The sequence below is a fragment of the Megalops cyprinoides genome, chromosome 7 (assembly GCF_013368585.1).
Source record: "Megalops cyprinoides isolate fMegCyp1 chromosome 7, fMegCyp1.pri, whole genome shotgun sequence".
Lineage (NCBI taxonomy): Eukaryota > Metazoa > Chordata > Actinopteri > Elopiformes > Megalopidae > Megalops > Megalops cyprinoides.
Window position 1 is genome coordinate 9,640,537 of NC_050589.1, and position 20,384 is coordinate 9,660,920.

General features: G+C 41.0%; 1 protein-coding gene across 1 annotated transcript in view; it reads left to right on the top strand.

Annotated features, from left to right (window-relative positions):
• The window catches only part of slc6a8 (solute carrier family 6 member 8), a 40,550-nt gene that overhangs the window by 17,321 nt on the left and 2,845 nt on the right, over positions 1-20,384 (top strand). Inside the window, exons 3-12 of the mRNA XM_036533152.1 lie at positions 535-799; positions 2,023-2,155; positions 7,949-8,083; positions 8,535-8,638; positions 9,043-9,167; positions 17,267-17,379; positions 17,533-17,670; positions 18,133-18,235; positions 19,330-19,430; positions 19,903-20,073. Of these exons, the coding sequence (XP_036389045.1) occupies positions 535-799; positions 2,023-2,155; positions 7,949-8,083; positions 8,535-8,638; positions 9,043-9,167; positions 17,267-17,379; positions 17,533-17,670; positions 18,133-18,235; positions 19,330-19,430; positions 19,903-20,073 (1,388 nt within the window). The remainder of the gene's footprint in view (positions 1-534; positions 800-2,022; positions 2,156-7,948; positions 8,084-8,534; positions 8,639-9,042; positions 9,168-17,266; positions 17,380-17,532; positions 17,671-18,132; positions 18,236-19,329; positions 19,431-19,902; positions 20,074-20,384) is intronic.

A 20,384-nucleotide genomic window follows, 5' to 3' on the forward strand; every position in this document is an offset into this window, starting at 1 on the left:
CAATGAGACCTTCTTCCCTAACTTGCCGCAAGACATGCCTTTAGATTGCTTTCTGTTTGTGTTTATATTTCTGTAAATGCATTGTGTCAATATGCAAAAATATGAAATTTATGTGCATACTAATACTTTTTCATCCATGCTGCATTTTGATGGTTCTTTATTTTGATTGTAAAAAGTTATATAAAATGTACACATTTTATTCAAAAGATTTGGTGCTTTTCTACTATTTGTCTATTTTTGTTAAGTTCATACTCATACCAAATGATGCTGACTGCATGTTCAATTCAGGAAAGAAAGAGTGACTCAAGACAGAAATCAGTCTCACGGCTGCTCGATTTAGTTGGTTATGACAGTGTCTGTTATTACCTGCTGGCTTTTGTAGTTCAAACTTATTTTCAGATACATGCAAAAGATGACAAATCCCACTGCTTGCACTGAACAGAATTCAAATATACTGTATATGGAAAAAAACTGTATGTTTATTAAGAACAGATTCTTTGTTCTAATCATTTGATTGCTGCCTGGATCTTGCAGGACTGGGATACGCCTCGATGGTGATAGTGTTCTTCTGCAACACTTACTACATCATGGTTCTGGCTTGGGGCTTCTATTACTTCATAAAGTCCTTCAACGCCACCCTGCCCTGGGCCACGTGCAACAACTCCTGGAACACTGACAGCTGCATCGAGATCTTCCGTCACGATGACTGCCAGAACGGTACCATCGGCAACTCCAGCTTTGGCAACCTGACCTGCGAGGAGCTGGCGGAAGGGCGTTCCCCCATCATCGAGTTCTGGGAGTGAGTTGTTACTCTTATGCGCCGTTCACACCATTCACGCCAAACTGGGCTGAATCACTCGGCTTGTTCTTCTGATAAGCTGTTGGTAGTTTAGTGGAACCGAGCCAAGGGCATGCAACCACATAGTTTGTTGGTTTTGGAACAGGTGTAGACTTGAAATATACAGTTGCCTATTCAGCTTGAGAAGCTTCTGCCAGTCCGGATGTAACCGTTTTTAACCCAGATCTTATAACACAGCATATTGTTTCACACATTGACTATGACTGTATTATGGAGTAAAACATTATGTTCCCCTTGAAAAAGAAATACGTAAAAATTGAAATATTAAAAATGTAAAAGTCAGGATGTAATCTCCAACTGTTGTTGGCTAAATACAGATGTATTGGCTAAACACCTTTTGAAGCCTAATGCTGATTGGCTGGCCACAGCAACGTTAAAAACCTTGGTGTTAAAGGCTTAATGACAGAGCGTGTCTCTTTTCTGCCCCTTTTCTGTCTCACACACTTCCCACCCCCACCTCTTGCGGGCTCTTTAACCATTATTAAAATGGTCTATGATGAGGTGGTCACTTTGTTCTGCTGGGACGTCTGAGTTATTAACATGACCACCAATGCTTCCTACCACCAATGTTACAGCTCTGATGTATGAAATGCGTGTGGTTTGGTATGACATGAGAGGATGCCGTGCAGTTTCTTAACTGAGCTGCCTTAATTGAGTCTGGTACATTAGCTGTGGGAGCGCCGAGCATTCATGAGTGGGATGGGACCTAAGTGCTTGCTTAAAATTCAGTGTGTGGTATGGGGGTTGGTAGAACTGCTTGCACAGGACATAGTGTACAGATTTATCCTTATGCAAAATTATATAACGATAGTGCAAGTCTGGTGGTAGAGCCAACTAAATTCTCTTGAAATAAGTCTGAATGTAGATAATTGCTGTGGATCTGCCATCAGAGATATATTATGAGCCACACAAGCACAGAAAGCAGAAAGAAGATTTTAGTTTAGCTCTATGTCAAGATAATTGGCTGCTAGAAAATTATTGCAACTGGGGGGTCATTAAACCCGGAAAGAGATACCAAGCACAAGTTTCACATAAAGAGTTTCACACAGGAAAAAATGTATAAATAGAATGACGAATGTACTATGTATAGCAGTATTTCTGCCAAATCTTAAAAATATACCCCGCATACATTCTTTTAATACGTCAGTCCTTCCCTCCCACAGGAATAAGGTCCTGAACATCTCAGACGGCCTCGACCAGCCTGGAGTCATAAACTGGGAGCTGATGCTGTGTCTGCTGGCCACATGGCTCATGGTGTATTTCTGCGTGTGGAAGGGAGTGAAGTCGACCGGCAAGGTAACGCATCCCCCATCTGGCATTAGGCTTACAGAGGCTCATCCCGGTCTTAGCCACGCTGGCTGAAAGGTAAAGGCCACCTGGAGTCACATGGCGCTTCGGCCAGGTCATGCATGGCCTCCTCTGTACCTGTGCATTGGTTACGTAATGGCTCCTGCTCTCTGCCCGGCCCCCCCCACCGAGCAGCGCTCTTCCTTTCAGCTGCTGATCCTCCGGGTCAGCTGCTCTCGGCCGTTTTCTCTCTTGACTGAAACGCTGATCTTGCTGCGTCATATTTAAATTGATCTGTCGCCTTTTTTGTCAGGCTAAATCACACCGTTGCAATGCTTCAAATGCATAAACGGAGAAAGGCAAGAGGCACAGCTCAGTGACAAGGTGTTAACTCGAGATGAGACGAGAACGGTGTAGAAATAAAACGGTTGTCGTACCTTCCGAGTATGAAAATGAATGCAGGCTTCAGACTTCGTTTCACTGTTTCACAAATAGGTTCTTTAATACAGTAAAGGAACCAGTGGATCTTCTCCCCAAGTACAGAGATAAAAGAACCCTGATGGTATGGTAACACTGATCTTTAAAGGAATCCTTTCCCACCCCCTCCAACATTCTGGGTAGCTATCCTGGCTGGTGACCTGTGGGGGCTGGACGTTCCCACAGTCCCCCCCAGGAAAGAATCATTTACATACTGTAAGGTGGGCTGAAGCAACACCTTCCCTTGACTTCTTAGGGTTAGACTGGCCGGGCAAATGGTCAAGCACAAGATTGTCCCCACAGGGTTAACATTCAATTGGCATTGATGTTAACCAACATTCTGAGTACCCATCTGAGCTATTGTCCTGTGGAGAGCAGACAGTCCCGCTGTCATCTCAGGAAGGAGTTGTTTGCATATGAAACGGTGGGCTCAAGCAACACAACTTCCTGGGATAAAGCTGATACAGCTGAGCCAAATGCCCAACCACAACATGTTACATATCCCAACAAACGGTGGACACATTGTGGTATGCTCGTTCTGTGGAAACCAACACAAAGTAGACCTCTCACAGCTCTTAAAAGAGGAGCATTTTCACTCAGGTGTTGTGGTCAGCGCTGCAGGTGGCCTTTTAGAATTGTGGACTCCATGCCTAGCAGGTGCAGCCTGCCAGACCGGAGGCTGTTACTGTACAGAACCTGTGAGCACATACCGCTGCCAAGCGTAGCATGTGGAGGGAGGATGTCATATCAGGGCAGGACACCTTGGACGTCCCGGCCATTCGGGGAGTCACACTCCGCTTACTTTTGTCAGACGCTGTAGGGCATTGTCCTCTTGTGCCAACATCGATCAATACCGAGGCGCTCGGCGGTTATGTAAGGACAAGAGCATTCCGTGAGGTTTATATCGACGTGTGATTAAAGGGGTGGAATATTCCAGAGGCCCGGTAGACGTAAATCCGAACAGGTTTCCATTTTAGTCTCTTTTTATTTTTTTTCTTTGCCCGGGCTGGAGAGGAGAAGGAGAAAGCAATGTGACTAATCTAACCTTGTGTGATTCACATTGCACCTTCATTCCACACCGGCAGTGCAGCCCGGCAAGGAGGTAGAGGGTAGCCATGGCAACGTCAGTTCCAGAGGGGGTGTGGCTTTAAAGTATTACAAAGTATCCCTGTCACTGTGCCGCGCTCTCATTGGCTGGCTGGGAGAGGTGGACTGCAGTGAAACGTGACAGCAAGCTCGTAGGGAAGGCAGCTGCCCCTTTTTCTGCTAGGGAGGCGGGGTCACCTTAAAGCCAGAACCAAGATATGAGATATCAGTGTTTTTCAAAAGCTGCAAGCCCTTGGCTTTATTCTAACCTTAATAACAGTTATCTAAGGAAGAAGCTGGAGTCAGGAATCATATAAGATCATGTAATTAAATTACAACTAAAATAGTATTTATAGCATTGTATCTGATTATCCCTTGCTTTTAACTGCACTCTTCCACGTAAAGAGAGGAATACCTGTCTTTCTGTCTGTTTTTTTCCACACAAATCAGTCTGTACAATCATAATCTCTAATGTTTAGCTATGATATGAAGGTCAACATGAATCACTCCTGGTATTTTAATGCTGGTGTCCTCAGCAGAGGTGAAAACCTTTGCTTAAGTCAGCAATCTGAGGTAACCGCAGGGGCTGTTCAGTTCTCCTTCTGAGTGGTTAGGCCTTGACTTTGACTGCTTTAATCATGTGCTTTCCTAACTGACACATTATGAATTTAGGAACGAGCAGTAAGCGGTGTGGTAAATACAGAAATACGAGTAAAACTGTCTTAAATTACATAACCGCAGTGTAAATTCTGGACAAAACACCAGCTGTATATGAGGGGAACAGAGACTCGAGTGGCTTCCCTCAGCAACGCACAGTGCTGTCATCATGTCATGTTTGTACTGTAAATTCTGTAAACCCTGTAAGCTCAGTCAGTTGGACTAATCATTACTGCACATAAACGATCCAAGGGAACTATTCCGTCACTACCTGCGATTTGTAGCATGCAGAACAAGTGTGGACAAGTCCAGACGTTTCAGTTCAATGACCTGAATGGCTCAGTTGTGGCTGTTTATATCGCCGCACAATAGGGGTTTTATGACACTCAAGGGAAATAATTCAGACGAGTTTGGATCGTGATCGTAGTTTGTGTCCTTGCAAAAACCTGGCTTTGGAAGTCATCAATCCCTGACATTTTTCTGGACTTGGCAGAGATTTAATTTCATGCTTTACCGCCTCTCTAATGCCCTAGTAATGCGTTTATTATTTACATATATTTATTTTGTTTTGTTTTGTTTTTTTTACTTGTAAAAAATTGGATTGGATTTTTATAGTACCTATATATAGCATCCTTTTAGGTAATATGGGACGACCATTTTGTGCCAGATCGCTCACCACAATTAAGATTAGGTGGAGAGGGAGGGATTTAATTTAGCCAATTAAACTGCAGGATTTTAAAAATGGCTGGGTTAATAGGGCCTGATTAGGATTTTGGCCAGGACACCAGGGTTAACCCTAGTCTTTGTGATAAGTGCCATGGGGTCACTGTGTGTCAGGCAGTTCTGAAATATGGCATTTCCTGTGGCACAGTATCCTGGTTGCTGTGCTGTACTGCACCATCGTCCACCTCAGCAAAGCTCGGTGTCTGTCAAACTGTTGGTTTTATAAAAAGTGGATACTGCGTGTAAAATATTTAAAATCTTACTTAAGCATTTGCTGTTACTTATAATGATTTGAAAAACATACCACTGTAAATGGAAAAATATTGTAAAAAGTCCCCACTTCCAGAAAAAAAAAAAAATCTCAAGGGCGGCCAATTGCTGCTAGATCCAAAGACTGGAATCCTCATATCCCTCTGTAAGCTGTCCCTTAAAAAGGAGTACTACAGTTGACTGACCCTAGAATAGCGCTGTAATTTATAACAAATCAAGATACATTACAAACCAGGAACACTGGACTGCACTTCCAAATGCTTGTTCTGAAAACAGATACTATAGAGCACATGATCCCATGAATGCAACTTGAGAAAGGTCAGCATAACATCTTTTTAGAGCTGCAAATGCTTCTTAGGCCTAAGTCACTTATTGCCTTAGGATGGCCTTAGTACCATACCCTGAATAACATTTTATCAGCATTTTCTAGTGTATACGAGAGTACTGCATTAAAACAAATATAATAGCCAATACAAAGAGTTACGCTAGATATGCTGTAGTTTCCTCTGAAACCTTCATACCTGGTTATACCTGTGCAGCCCTGTCAGGGTGTGGGATTGGACTAGAACTCAGAGTGGTTCACACTGTGGTACTCTCCAGTAAACTACCACATGATTTTCGCTTTCATCTGCTCTATGAAGAGCATCAGGTGTGGAGGAGAAAGGCAGCAGAAGGTGATGGGTGGTGTTACACAACAAGAGGATGTTGGAATGAAGGAGAAGGAAGAGAGAAAAATGAGAGCGGTGGAGGGTTACCTGTACAGGAGACATGAAAGAGAAGAGATACGATGAACAGAGTTCGGCCAGAATATGACAGGCGTAGAGGAGGCCAACTTACAGTGACAGAAGTTAAAGTTCAGCTCTACTTCAGGATTGTAGGCTGTGTGCCATATTGACAAAGGGTCATCTGACTAATTCGCAAAAGTACAGCATCTGATAATATAACAATCCGTTCTGGTACAGATGAAATGACCAGTGATGTAATGTTAGTATTGGAAATTATCCGAATGGTAGATGCTAGCTAGTCATGTCTTATAAATAGTTTTAAATGGAAATGAAACATGCAGCTAAATGAAAGATGAGTAGCAGCGCTTCACATTCTCTCCTGCAGTTTCAGGACCCTTTGCCCTTAGTGTCTGCCGTAAATCACGTTGTACAGGCCTACGAGGGAAATCAGTTCTGTGCACTCCAAGAATCTAAAAGATGGTATCATGTCATGTGGTCTTATTTTTACACAAACACACAGTCAGGGCACTTCAGAAAGGGCTGACAAGCTCTTTCCTTCTTTTTACTTGCAAGTTAATATATTTAATCAAACAGCATCTTCAGCTGTATTGCACATTTACACATATGTAGATCCCTGCAATCTTTCTGTTGAAACCATATATTGGAATGAGGCCATCTTATAGAACAGATTGCCAGACTGAGGCTGTCATCAACTTTTCGACAGCACAGACATGTGAATTTGAATTATAATTATATGGCCTTTGTATCTTCAAGTAAACAGATGTGGAAAAAATAGGCAGCTCACATTTAAATATGAATTTAGGCCAGCTTGATGTTTATATCTAAGATTTATCACCCACATCAGCTTTTATAGAGCACCAACACAGTAAAATAGGCAGCTATAAAAATCAGTGAGGTTGGATTTCATTTGATGTCTTATCACAATGGTCCAGATTACAAAGGTGCAAGGTTCAATTCTTTTGAAACATCATACAGATTAGATAAGAACTTCTAGTTTAGTATGTGAGTACCTGGAAGATTACCACGGGTGTTACAAAAACTTAATAAGTCATTAAAATTGCATATGACAGGCCTAAGCATGTGACTATGTGTATTGCCCTTGGTTTGAATGCTTAGCAGATATATTTGTGTATCAAGTTGCAGGTCATAAGATGTAATTCTTAATTTCATATTCTTCTTACTAGTTCCTTTCACTGTACGTGGTTCTTTTCCATTTAAACAAAGCAGGCACACTTGGCTATATTGAATGTACTGTATGACTTCATTTCAAATAATTTGCCTTTCCACCCACACACTGACACACACAAACTGTAGATACACACATACCTGCGCACACTCACACACACACACACACACACACACACACATTACTTCCCGGAATTAAAAAATAAATAAATAAATCATTCTAAAGTAGGTTTCAATGTAAAAAGGCTATACTTAGCAAATGTTTTACAACAATAAATCAAATGTTTCTAGGAGGGGCCCCACTCATAACCCACCCAAGGCCAATATTTCCATCCCCTGTCCACTTCACTGGCTGTAGAAAAGAACTGTTCTGATGAACTGTTGGGATGGACTGATGCCTCATGTATTTTGCCAATGTCTTTTCTATTACTATTTTCCAGAAGCCTCTTGACCACCTTTTTCCAGGGTCAGGGAATAATTTTCCAGTTTTTTCCCCAGTTGGCCTGGGTTTTGAAGTTTTTGTGGTTCCCTCTGGAAAATGCACTATGCTATGTGTAGCACTTTGTGACTGTCTTGATTGTAAAAATGATTGACTGACACCCTGCTGTTGGGTTAGAGGTGTAATACCTGTGCGGCCCTCTCTTTTCTCTCCCGTCAGATTGTGTATTTCACGGCCACGTTCCCCTACGTCGTTCTGATAATCCTGCTAGTGAGGGGTGTGACTCTGCCCGGTGCCTATGACGGGATCATGTACTACATCAAGCCCGACTGGTCTAAGCTCGGTGAGGCACAGGTACGTTCAACAAACAGTCCCTGGGAAAACGATTGCAAGTAAGGGCTCATAGCATCTCACATAGGACTTTAAATTCAAGCGTCAAAAGATACCGACATGCATGCACAGCAATGAACACGGCGGGCTTACCTGTAAGAACTGGGGGTGTTAAAAGCATTCACCATTCACTGATACTGGTGGGTGCTTTTAATGAATGAACATGTCTTTCTCCAGTACTTAATCTCAATGATGTTTAAATCTACCTATAATATCTATGCTAACATAACTCTAAACTTTTTTTTATTCTGGAGTAGTGCATGCAGTTTATCGTCAATCAGTAGAGTTTAACCCTCAATTTTAACACTATTAATGTAAATAATAATGATATTAACAATATCAATCAGTAGCTTTAATGTCAGTCAGTAGTGTTTAACCCTCAGTGTTAACACTGTTTTCTGTCTCTTTCGTTCAGGTGTGGATTGATGCTGGCACCCAGATTTTCTTCTCTTATGCTATTGGTCTCGGTGCTCTAACTGCCCTCGGCAGCTATAACAGATTCAACAACGACTGCTACAAGTAAGTGCCTTTGTTAAGTAAATCTGACGAATTTAGGGAAAAGAGGGGTTTCCCCACAATTGTTTATACAAGACAGTTTAGATCACAGTACATATTTGCATGCTGTGTGTCATTCACGACGTACAAGAAAGAATGCTGTGGCACAAGTATTTCAACTTTGCTTCTCTGAGCCCCGTCTCTTACTGTCATTAAGGCCATTTAGCAGACCTTCTTATGTTGTCTTAAACAGGTTACAGTTTTATCCATTTATACAGCTGGATATTTATTGAGGCAATTGGGGGTTAAGTACCTTGGATACAATGGCAGTGTCCCAGCAGGGAATCAAACCTGCAACCTTCTGGTCACAAGCCTTATGCCTCCTTCGGCCCCGTTTCTCACATCACCTCCCCTTCTTTCCTCCTCAGGGATGCGTTTATGTTGGCTCTGATCAACAGCGGCACCAGCTTCTTTGCTGGCTTTGTGGTTTTCTCTATCCTGGGGTTCATGGCATCAGAGCAGGGAGTGGATATCTCCAAAGTGGCCGAATCAGGTAACATATGAGCTCCTCTCTTTACACTAACCACAGGCTGTCAGCTGTTGTGTATAGCCAGGCTCACTGTATGGCTAGAGATTTGTCGGAGTGGAAAGGTATCATATTTCCACCAAAAACAGAGTATTATATCTTGGAAAGTCCCCTTTACATGGAATTGCTTAAAATAAAAGCAAAAAAGAAATGACCCCACTGAAAAAACTGGTTAATCATTTACAAGCCTAGTGCATTATATGTACAGGAAGTACTTTACATTCATTAACACATTTGATTCACAGCATGTACTTCCTGTCAAATACAAAATGCTGTTGAATACAATAAAAGCAAACAACTTAGAGGTTTGCTCCTGTGTTACTTATTGTTACTCTAGGCTTAATTTTAGCGATCATACAGTGGGCATTAACAGAAAGCTGGTAGAAGCATTCTCTCTACCATGTTTTTCTGGAGGCCAAAGCCTACTACAACTGAAGAGAGCAGATTCAATGCTTCCTTTCAATAATTCAGACAAAATTCTGTTGTTTCTGCTCCATGTAACTGAGTGCTCATTTCATGTCTGCCCAGTCCAGGGTATGGTCCATTATTTATGACATGAATTTTGATGAATAACATATCATAAAAACGCCTTATTTGGATGTTTGCCACAAGGCAATATAACAGCCAACTAGAAATGACACAAGCTGACAAGAACTGTTACTTCTGACCAGTTTATTTTGAATGTTCATGCATCAAAGTATGTATAAATGTATATTGTATTACAGTATATTTTGTATGAGCAATTCAGACTGAGATGTACCCACTCTGAAAATGATTCACTTGCATGCAGTGATTTTAATTTCTTGTCTTTTAGATGTTGAAACGAGTTATAACACGTGAGAGGACAATATCTTTCAATTATATCAAATCTCATATCGAGAAAAAGTGAAAAGTATTTCCATATTTATGTATGTGTATATGCATATTATTTTTTGTTTATAATGACTCTGTTGATGCTGTTTGTAGTGGTATTACTTTAAAAAGGCTAAAATTCTTGCTTTGACAGTACTGTTTGAAAGATTGAATGTGTGTGTGTGTCAGAATGTCAAGACCATGAAATTGCTGATTATTGATGAAGCTCAGAGGGTATCAAACATGTAAATTCTTAGTTCTCATCTTTACATACAGATGTAGGCAATTTCACAGTGACTTAAAATGTATCAGAGAGTCTGTTAAAGGTTTGTGCAGTCACTGTATTTTTTAGATTTTAGACTTCAGTGTGCAGGAGAGGGAGTGCGTGTCTGTGTGTATGCGTGTATGTGTGAAAGAGAAAGAGTGAGAGAGAGAAAGAGAGAGAGAGAGAGGGAGAAAGAGTGAGTGGGGAGGGAGGGGTTTTGTGATGTTGCATTTGAGTGTTAGCATGAGAAATTTGTCACTAACAGGAACAGATACAGAATATGCTAGTACATCACATTGCACTCTTGTCTAGCAGCGGATTTGGAATGCACATCCAGTGTATAACTGACTGTGTGGCATATACCGTGAATGCATACTACAAGCAAGGACCCAGTAGATTCTGTATTATGGACATGTACTGGATGAATTGCATGACCAGATGCAGTCTTCTTGCACGTTTTCTACATAATTGCTCCAATTAGAAATGAGGTCTTTCACATGTTTGCAAATAACATTACAAACCCAATCACCAAGTGAATACACCATCGGTGAGGGACTTTTGTAATGTCTTTGCAGTGAGTAGCTGAGAGCTATATTCAGTCTGGACCTTGGGCTTCATTATCTGGCTATTTCCAATGCATTCAAAATGGTGTGTGATTAGTTTTTAATTTTTTAGGATGTGCACTTTTCTCTCTTAAAGCAAGGAGAGTTTGCTTGACTTCTGTTTACACAAGAGTACCAAAATAATGGCAATCCATTGACATGGTGGACCATCCAGTTGGTTTAAGCAAAATTGCATCTTAGTATATAGTTTGTGTAAAATGACAGTTTGCATTCTGTTACTAGTAGGAGTAACATTCTCCAAACAAAATCCAACACTGAAGTAGCCTACTATCTGTCATTTGCGGAGGCCTAAAACTGTTTCACTATTAGACACACAGTATTAAATTCATTTGTATTACTTGTTCACAGATGGTGACAGATCTGTTTGAATGATACATTTTGAACTCCTTCACAGACTGTGAGCATGTAGAAAAATGATAAAAGAAAGAGTGCAGATAGCACTACCACTTGCATTTGTTCACAGACCAGAAAAATGCCAGAACCAAGAACTACAACTATGAGTACAGAAAAGCAAAGAGGGTTAACAAGAAGTCTATCAACTCCCATAGTGCTAGTCAAGGTACAACAACTAACTAAGTATCAGTGGAAACACACAACTTAGTCACTGAAATAAGTGTACATATACAACCCAGCTAATGGGTAGAGTAGTTATTCACAGTTACTTGTTAAGAGCAAGCACTGCACCAATCTGCTGATCTCTTTCATCTCAATGAGCTTGTTAGTGGACATTAATAATTAGGATTCTTAAGCAGTGAGCAGTGAACATGAGCTTTTACAGAAGCAATCCTTGTGGTTAGAAAACAGCACAGGTTTAACATCATGCTGGAAGAAGTACTTTTAAGTAACAGTATTAGAGCATTTACAACAGATAGTTGACCACTTGAATGTTGGATTTGTTTTTTTTTTTACCTTGAAAACAAGCACTTTGAAAAGTTAACTATGTTAATGTCAATTTAGTCTGAATTCCATACTTAACTTAATCTTTCTTTTTATAGTACTCTTCTGTAAACATATTCACAAGACTTGATTGGGCATGTTTGGCAGTGGTTTGAAGGTGACATGTTAGAGCTGTTTGAAATCTCACATTAGTGATCCACCTACCTAATCCTCTTATTGCACCTTTCCCCACAAATACATAATTAAGAATGACCCCAGACACCACAGATCTGTTTCCAAAATGTCAGTTATTAATTTCACTTTGACGGAGAGAGAAAGAGAGAGAGATGGCAACAGATGAGACTCACACAGATGAAATATGACAGCTAAAGGTTTGTCTGGAGTTTGTCTGCTTTTATTCCCATGCATTGATTTAATGGTGCAAAAATGGTGTAAACCAATGATGTAAAAAATCAAAAACTAAGGTATGCATAATCCAAACTCTTAAATGAAATGAAATTTTTGACTATAATTCAAAATATTGAAACGAGACAAGCTTCAAGCAAATCCTCACACATACTGCAACGCAGCTGAGTACAGTTAAGGGAATTGTATGTGTGCATCTCAGTGGTAAAGACAAGAATGTTGTTGTTTTTTAACCCACCCATACTGCTGAAAGCAGCAGACACAGAACTAGGCCACTGGTCTGTCACAGGACAGAACACAAAAAACACGCTTTACTGAATATCACACTTGAAACACAGCTACGGTCGTGTTGTACACTGAGGCACTCAGGAATATCTAAGCTGTAAATAACCATTTGGAATCTTTTCAGCATTAGGGTTTCATTCACTTTATGCATACATTTGTTATTTTCAGACGATGTGAGCCGATGTTATCAGGGGAATATAAGTGGTCCTTCTATTGAGGTCAGTCTATTGAGGTTATTTGTTGTCATGTTAGGTTAACAGGAAGATGCATTCAGTCAGCAGAAAGAATTTGTCCATTCATGGCCTACCCAAAAGAAAAGATAGAAATGTTTTGCACACTTATTTCAATCACCCTTGTTAACAGAGGACTAGTGCTGCTGTGCAAATACAAACAAGTACACTGTAGTTATAACTAAATGATCTTGTTGTATTAATCGGTGAGTGATGGATTTGTATGTTAACAATATCTGTTTTAGTCTCCAATAAACTCTGATATAGAATCAATATCAGATTTTATAGCAGGCTAATCAAATAATTGTATCAAATTATATAGAAAATTGGCAAAATTTCATCTGTGGCTGAAAATGGAGGATATGTCAGTGATGCTGACATGTCTGGACTGCCCATTGGCCAACACAAACACGTATTTACACCAAACCGGTTTGTTCTGGATGAAATTGCACTGTACATGCATCCAGTTTAGCACAAACATCTGCACTTCTTGTTCGTGTTGGTTGATTCAGTTGGGTCAGGTTCAAGTTGGTGCACTTGTGTTTTCCACCACTATGATTTCAGACCAGAGAGGTCATTGATTCTGAAAAGCACTTTGCGGTGACTTTCTCACACATTCAAGCCAGCCTGTAAGTATTAGTGTAACATTCAGTGTCCACCAGTCAGCATGTGCCACAGCTAGGAGGAAAGGCACTGATACTCAGCACCCAAGAGCTGACCACAGAGCAGCTGCTGCTTCCACGTGGGGTGAGGCCAAAAAGCAGATGGGATCTGGGCTGGGGTTTTTTTTGGGGGATAGCAAGCACAGCAGTTAGTTCCCAGTTAGTTCCCTGCCTGAAATAGTTATACTCCGTTCTACTGTAAAAACAATGTTGATTTCTTTCCTCACATCTTAATGAAATATTATCAAAGGCTTCTTTGAAAACAACTGAAATATACTGTTCCTTGATTCCTCACAATGAAAATGTTTTTAGATCTGTACATGCTCTATACCATCCTAAAAGCATGTTGTCCTGTTTTCTGTTTGCTGGTCATTGGGTGTCATGTAGAGCTGGAGCAGATTCTCAGGGCCTCTTGACTGTATCAGAGCAATTTTTACAGTTAAAGTGTTGGTTTGGCTGGTTACATTACAGGGTCAGTGCATGATTGGAGTTATCTCGAACATTTGAGGCTTTGGATATAACCTGAGTTTTAAGGGTTTCACTGGACCCGGGACAAAATTGGGGGAAAATCAGATTGCATCACAGAACTGCTTCCCAACAGATAAAAAGCAAACCAAAACAGTACAAATGGCTCTTGTCCTCTGACTAGCAGACCGTGTAACTAGAGGCTTTTTCTCCTGTACAGCTGGTCTTCTTCTGTTAAGATTTGTGTTATAGCATGGGTATAGTGTGGAGGATGCATAATTTTCACATTATCGCCCAGACATTGTATGAGATTTAAATTTACTGCTTCTTTATTATGGTCAGCAAACCCTGAGGGAAGTGTAAGTTTAGGTTTAAGAATGTTTAAGGTATACTATTGCCATTTGATGGTCAAGCTGTGATTTGCGAAGACATCAATTTTGGCAGAATTTTTCTAGCAGGTCCATGATATATTGTCACCATAGCCAATCTGTCCTAGCATTTTGAACATTTGACAGCCTCTCCCATGGAGAGAAGAGCAGGTCGATCAAAATGATATTCATGAAAGCGGATATGTGTCTCTCTGAGCTCATGCAGAGTCCAACAGTAACAGTGAACATAAGCTGAAGCAAAAAAGGAAGAAAGAAAAGAGTTTAAGAATGAAAGAGACACGGCTATAATGACTCCCATCATCAATCTCAGTAAAGAATGTGGCTTAGTTAAAGTTCTGTAATGAAGTGCGCTTTGCGGCCTGCTTAGGATCTCTGTGAGTCGTTGCAGTATAGTGCTGGCTCCAGAGGAAGAACCGGTCTAGGAGTGGTAACAATCTGGATCAGCTCACTGTTTCAGGCACTGACTGCCCTCTGTCAGCATTGCAAAGTATTAATTTCCCATTTTTTAAAATTGGGATTGAAAACATGAAGCACAGATGTTTTTTTGCAGATTGCACTGTCTGTAATGATTCCATGGGGGAAGCGCGTGTGTGTGTGTGTGTGTGTGTGTGTGTGTGTGTGTGTGTGTGTGTGTGTGTGTGTGTGTGTGTATGTATGGGTGTGGATGTGGATGTGGGAGGTGTACATGTGCTGTTTTGTGCATCTGCATGTGTAAGTGCATGTGTGTGTTTGTGTGTGTTTGTGTGTGTGTGTGTGTATGCCTACGTGTGTGTGTGTGTGTGTGTGTATATGGAGATTACGTGGATATTCAGGTGTATGTGTGAATGGTTGCAAATTGCAAGATCAGAAACCTGGCCTAGTGATTGACCTTTTTTAGATATTTGAGTGCTACGTTAGGTTATTTCATTCATTTTTAGTTTCACAGTTTATATTTACAAAACTGTTAATGGCCAAGTTGTTCATTTCTTTCATTTAAGTAGAAAGCCTTTCATTTTTTTGATTTCAAAGTTGTAAAATCAATGCAAAAGAAAGGAAAATCCCCCTGTAACTTCATAAATTGTCTTATCCTTTTAACAGGGTTTTCCTTTGTGTTCTTCAATCCTATTTTATGCCTGACTTGTGATTCATATCTATTTATTTATTTATATCTCTATATATCTATATTTTTAATTTATTTAAATATTAATTTAAGGATTATTTAACCAGGAATTTTGCCTCTTGAGATGTGCACATCTCGCTTTCAAGAGCGGTCCTGGAGCTGACTGCTGCAGCAGGTAAACTTCTGTTATCTAATGACAGCATTCACACTTTAATACAGCCCAGTCCAAGAGTCCTGCCATTACGGGCCCTGCAGGGAGACCAGTGGACAAGCACTTACCAATAGTCGGGCGAAAAAAAGTACAAGCGGACAGGAACAGGCTCAAACGTTAAAGCCTAACCATACTAAAAACCCCTGAAGATGTAAAAACAAATAACACTTTAGGAACTAACAAAAATGATCCGTTTAAAACTGCATGCACACGGCAGGGAGGTCTGGCACATGTCCCCACAATGCAGTGCGGGGCGGATTTAGCCTGACAAAGAGGATTATGGGACTGAGTGGGTATGCAACTGATCCCCCCACCACGTTCCTTTTTAAACTGCACAAGGGGGTCTAATGGTTTCCCCTCATCTGATTGGCCCATCTTTGGCCAATGCATTAAGCGTAGTGATTTGAGCACAAATGTACAGTTCACCCAAAGACTCCTCATTTTTAATCACCTGGCGTTAACATGTCCTATTGACTTGGCCATAGCAATAGGTCATCTTTGTGCTGATTGCAGTTCTCTTCTTATCCAGAATGGGAAATTGTTGAAAATGCATACATTGTGTACTCACTCTTTCTCATTATGCTCTTTGGGCTAAGTATGAAGCATTTAGCCTTATTCATGCTTATACTAGCTAATATCCGAATTTATGGCAGGTTTAATTTTTTGTTGTAATGTATGCTACTTTTTGGTTTTATTTCCACTTGAACTTGAATGTGAATCTTACATTGGCAGATCTAAACTGTTTATAAACTGTTCTGACAAGGAAATAATGAACTGAACGTCGGTTAGCCGATAGTAAACCTATAGAAAACCAAATTTACTGCTCAAAGTTATGTACAAAGGTCGTTGCACATAATTTGAATAGAGGCCTCTTACCTGTGGGTCACAGAATTACTTTATCAGTTTTATCTTTCTATAACCGTAAGGAAAGTTACATGTAATAACAAAACCTGGACGCGATCCAAAACTGAATATTTCCTAGAACTAGAGGATAAAATCTTTGATGATTTCCTGACAACATGGTAATATGGTAATCTCTTATTTCCTGGCAAACCACAGTTTCATGTACATCATATCAGCAGAAATAGTAACAGAGGCCTAAACAAGTTTAAACCTGCACAGTTTAAACAAATATGTAGCAGGTTAGGTTTGCTATGCTGTGCTGTTTTTTTGATGTTGTACATTTTGGAAACTCCAAACAATTGTATCAGTTGAAAATTCTGTGATACTTATTAATAATTTAGAGGTTTTATGGATAATAGTTCAAGCTTCAGGTACATCACTGACAATCCAAAATGCAGGGACCAAAACGACACAGCACTGAATAAGTCATGAGCATCACGCACTACAGTGACGATCGTTCACGGTACATACACAACAGGACCATGTGAGCCTTTTTAACCATAACTAACTAACCTGCCTGAATCCCGCGTGGGTGAGATGCACAAACAGACAGTCGGCACCAAAACAAGCAAAACGAGCATTAAAGCACAGAGCCCTCTCGCTGTCACCTCATCTTCTGCACGATAGCGCCTCCCTCAGGTGCCTTCCCTGTGTTTCTCTCTCTCTCTATCTGTGCAGTATGTATGTGTGTAAGTGTGTCTGTGTCGAGGGGCCCCCTTCCCCCCACTCCCCCCCGGGCTGTGGCGTCGGCCCTCTGACCCCTGTCTCGCTCTCCTGCAGGTCCCGGCTTGGCGTTCATCGCTTACCCGAAAGCCGTGTCTCTGATGCCCGTGGCCCCTCTCTGGGCAGCTCTCTTCTTCTTCATGCTTCTGCTCCTGGGACTCGACAGTCAGGTCGGTCAGAGCACCCAGCGGTGCGGTCGTTTCGGTGGAAGGGTTCCGCCCGCAGCATCGCTCGACCTTTCTTTCACCAGCGTCTGAATTTTCTGCAGCGAAAATCTGACGTCACCCCCCCCACCCTCTCTCCTCTGTTCTTTTCTTCTGCAGTTTGTGGGGGTTGAAGGTTTTGTAACAGGGATCCTGGACCTTTTTCCTGGAAAGTATTACATGCGCTACCGGCGGGAAATTGCTGTGGCGATCTGCTGTCTATTATGCTTTATAATTGACCTCTCCATGGTTACGCAGGTAAGACTTCCTTTGCAGAGGGACAGCAACCAACAAGATTCTCAAAGGACTGAGAGATTCTTTTTTTTGTATTTATTGCTCCTCCTGAAAAAAAGAGGTAGAATTTAAAGACACACAAACAACACAGTGCACATATAGGTGTATTTTTGTGACACTAATTATGTGCTTGATGATGTTACATGTCTAGCAGAGGGCGTAGTCTGTTGCAGTTGACATCACTTCTATTCAGAATGTAACACAGTTTTGCCACTTACATAACATGTTGTGAAAATCGTTGCAGGTCATTTGACTAAGAACACAGAATTAGGCATGACATCATAGGGTCTGCTTGAGTTATGTGTTTATCGTTTGTGGTTACAGAAGCAGAGGCTTACAGTGCTGCCTTTGTCTCAGCGTCTGTCCGGGTTGTTCTGGACCGATGAAACGGACTAGCTGTGACCCGCCCGTTATGTGTTTGTACAGGGAGGGATGTACGTCTTCCAGCTCTTTGACTACTATTCAGCCAGTGGCATGACCCTACTGTGGCAGACATTCTGGGAATGTGTGGTGGTCGCCTGGGTTTACGGTGAGTCTAGAAACAGTCCCTCAGTTCTGCTACATCCAGCGATCCAACCAAATTTGACTTAGGAGTAAGAAATGCTTTTTTAGCTGACTTTCACTCAGTTCTGCTACATCTTGCAATCCAACTAAATTGGACTTTCCGTCAGTTCTGATACATCCAGCAATCCAACCAAATCTGATGTTCTCTTAGTTCTCCTACATCCACCAATCAAACCAAATTTGACTTTCCCTCAATTCTGCTACATCTAGCAATCCAACCAAATTTGACTTAGGAGTAAGAAATGCATTAGCTGCACGACAGTACAGGAGAGTGCGAATTCAGATTTGCATATGAAATGAGATTTAAATCAAGGCAGGCTTTCTAGTGTCTCATAAATATTTCCAGTGAGGCCGACCACGAGTCATCTAAACACTTGAAATTCCATCATAAAAATAGTTTCATACATTTTCATGGCTCATAGCTGCTGTTTGACGACCTGCAGCAAGAATGATGAGAAAATTACATACTGGTCAGGGTGTACTCTTTATCATTTCTATTATTTGAAAGTCCTCATTATTATACATTTATATGTACATATGCAGAAAGCTGTCACAGTTAAGCATAAGTATGTAATAGCAAGAATTTTTCAGCCTTTCATCAGATCCAATATTAGAATGGGTAAGGCTATCAGCAGGGGTTACCAAAACTCAGCTTGTCAGTGTCTGTGACCTTGTCTCCAGTGTCTACAGACTGATTTATAACACCTGAGCTGAATTTATTTTCCCCAAAAATAAGTGCAGTCCTTTTCATTTGTCGTGTAACTCAGTTTCAGTTTGCTAGTGTATTTAGAACTGTTTCCATGGTGTCTTCAGTGGCCTGGTGGTTTACTTTCTGTGCTCTACTTACAATTCACTGCATTTTAAACAGGCTGTATCTTTGTCATGGGTTGCATGAATCGAACGGGGTGCTGTGTGTTGTGCTGTTGAAAAGGATGTTTGAATCAGGTTTCAGGATTGACTGATAAGATGGGGGACAGGTCATTAATGTGTTGTTGATACTTGAGTAAAGCCCAGGTCCCGAACAGCTTGAACTGAAATGCCGTTGCTCTGTGTGAACAGGCGCTGACAGGTTCATGGATGACGTCGCTCGTATGATCGGTTACCGTCCTTTCCCTTGGATGAAGTGGTGCTGGTCATTAATTACTCCATGTGTTTGCATGGTAAGCAGTGGGCATTGATGTTTGACTTTCTGCTGTCTCAAGCAGAGGGTTATGTGTTCCTAGCTTAAGTATAACATCATATTTTAAAACTTGTAAACTTTACATAAAAGCTTTTCTCAGGACATAGTGTGTTGCTGAAAGAACAAAGGCTGTAGTGCTGAAGCCTTGAATTATCTTGGCCAGAATGTTCAGCTACTTTTTATTTATGACAAATTATACCTTAGAGTTTCATTATAAACACATTTAAATGTTTCTCACATTTGCATTTCCTCGACAAAGTTAATATTCAGTATAAAAAGAAAACCAACCAGGACTAACAGATCAAAATCAAACAATCCAGTCTTCTGAGAAGAAAAGATATCCTCTGATGATACTCTCTTATTCTGATATTAAAATGCCTTCAGTCCATTAGATTTGACCCTGATCTGAAGTGTCAATGAAAAAAATGCATAATATTCTTTTGCTTCCAAAGGGTATCTTCCTATTTCACCTTCTGAACTACAAGCCTCTAACCTACAACAATGTGTACGTGTACCCATGGTGGGGCGAGGTGATTGGCTGGTGCCTGGCTCTCTCCTCCATGCTCTGCATCCCTGTCAGCCTGATCTACAAGCTCTTCAGGGCCAAGGGGACCTTCAGAGAGGTCTGTGGTCACTTCCTCCACTGGCCTACCACATTCACAACACCTCTAAAGCTTACTGATCTAGAGAAGAACATCCACCACCAATGACAAATTACAAATGCAGGCATTGAGAAGTCAATGATTGAATGCAGTCACAGTGGCTGACAGGGACATGCCATTGTTCCTCTTTTTATACAGTGCTGTTTTATATTTGGAATCATGCTGTCATAATGCATATGTAGCGGTGTGTATTACATTATTCTGGAGATATATTCATGAGAAAATATGTGGTATGTCTGGGCTATACCAGAAATAGTCATGGGAAAATGGGA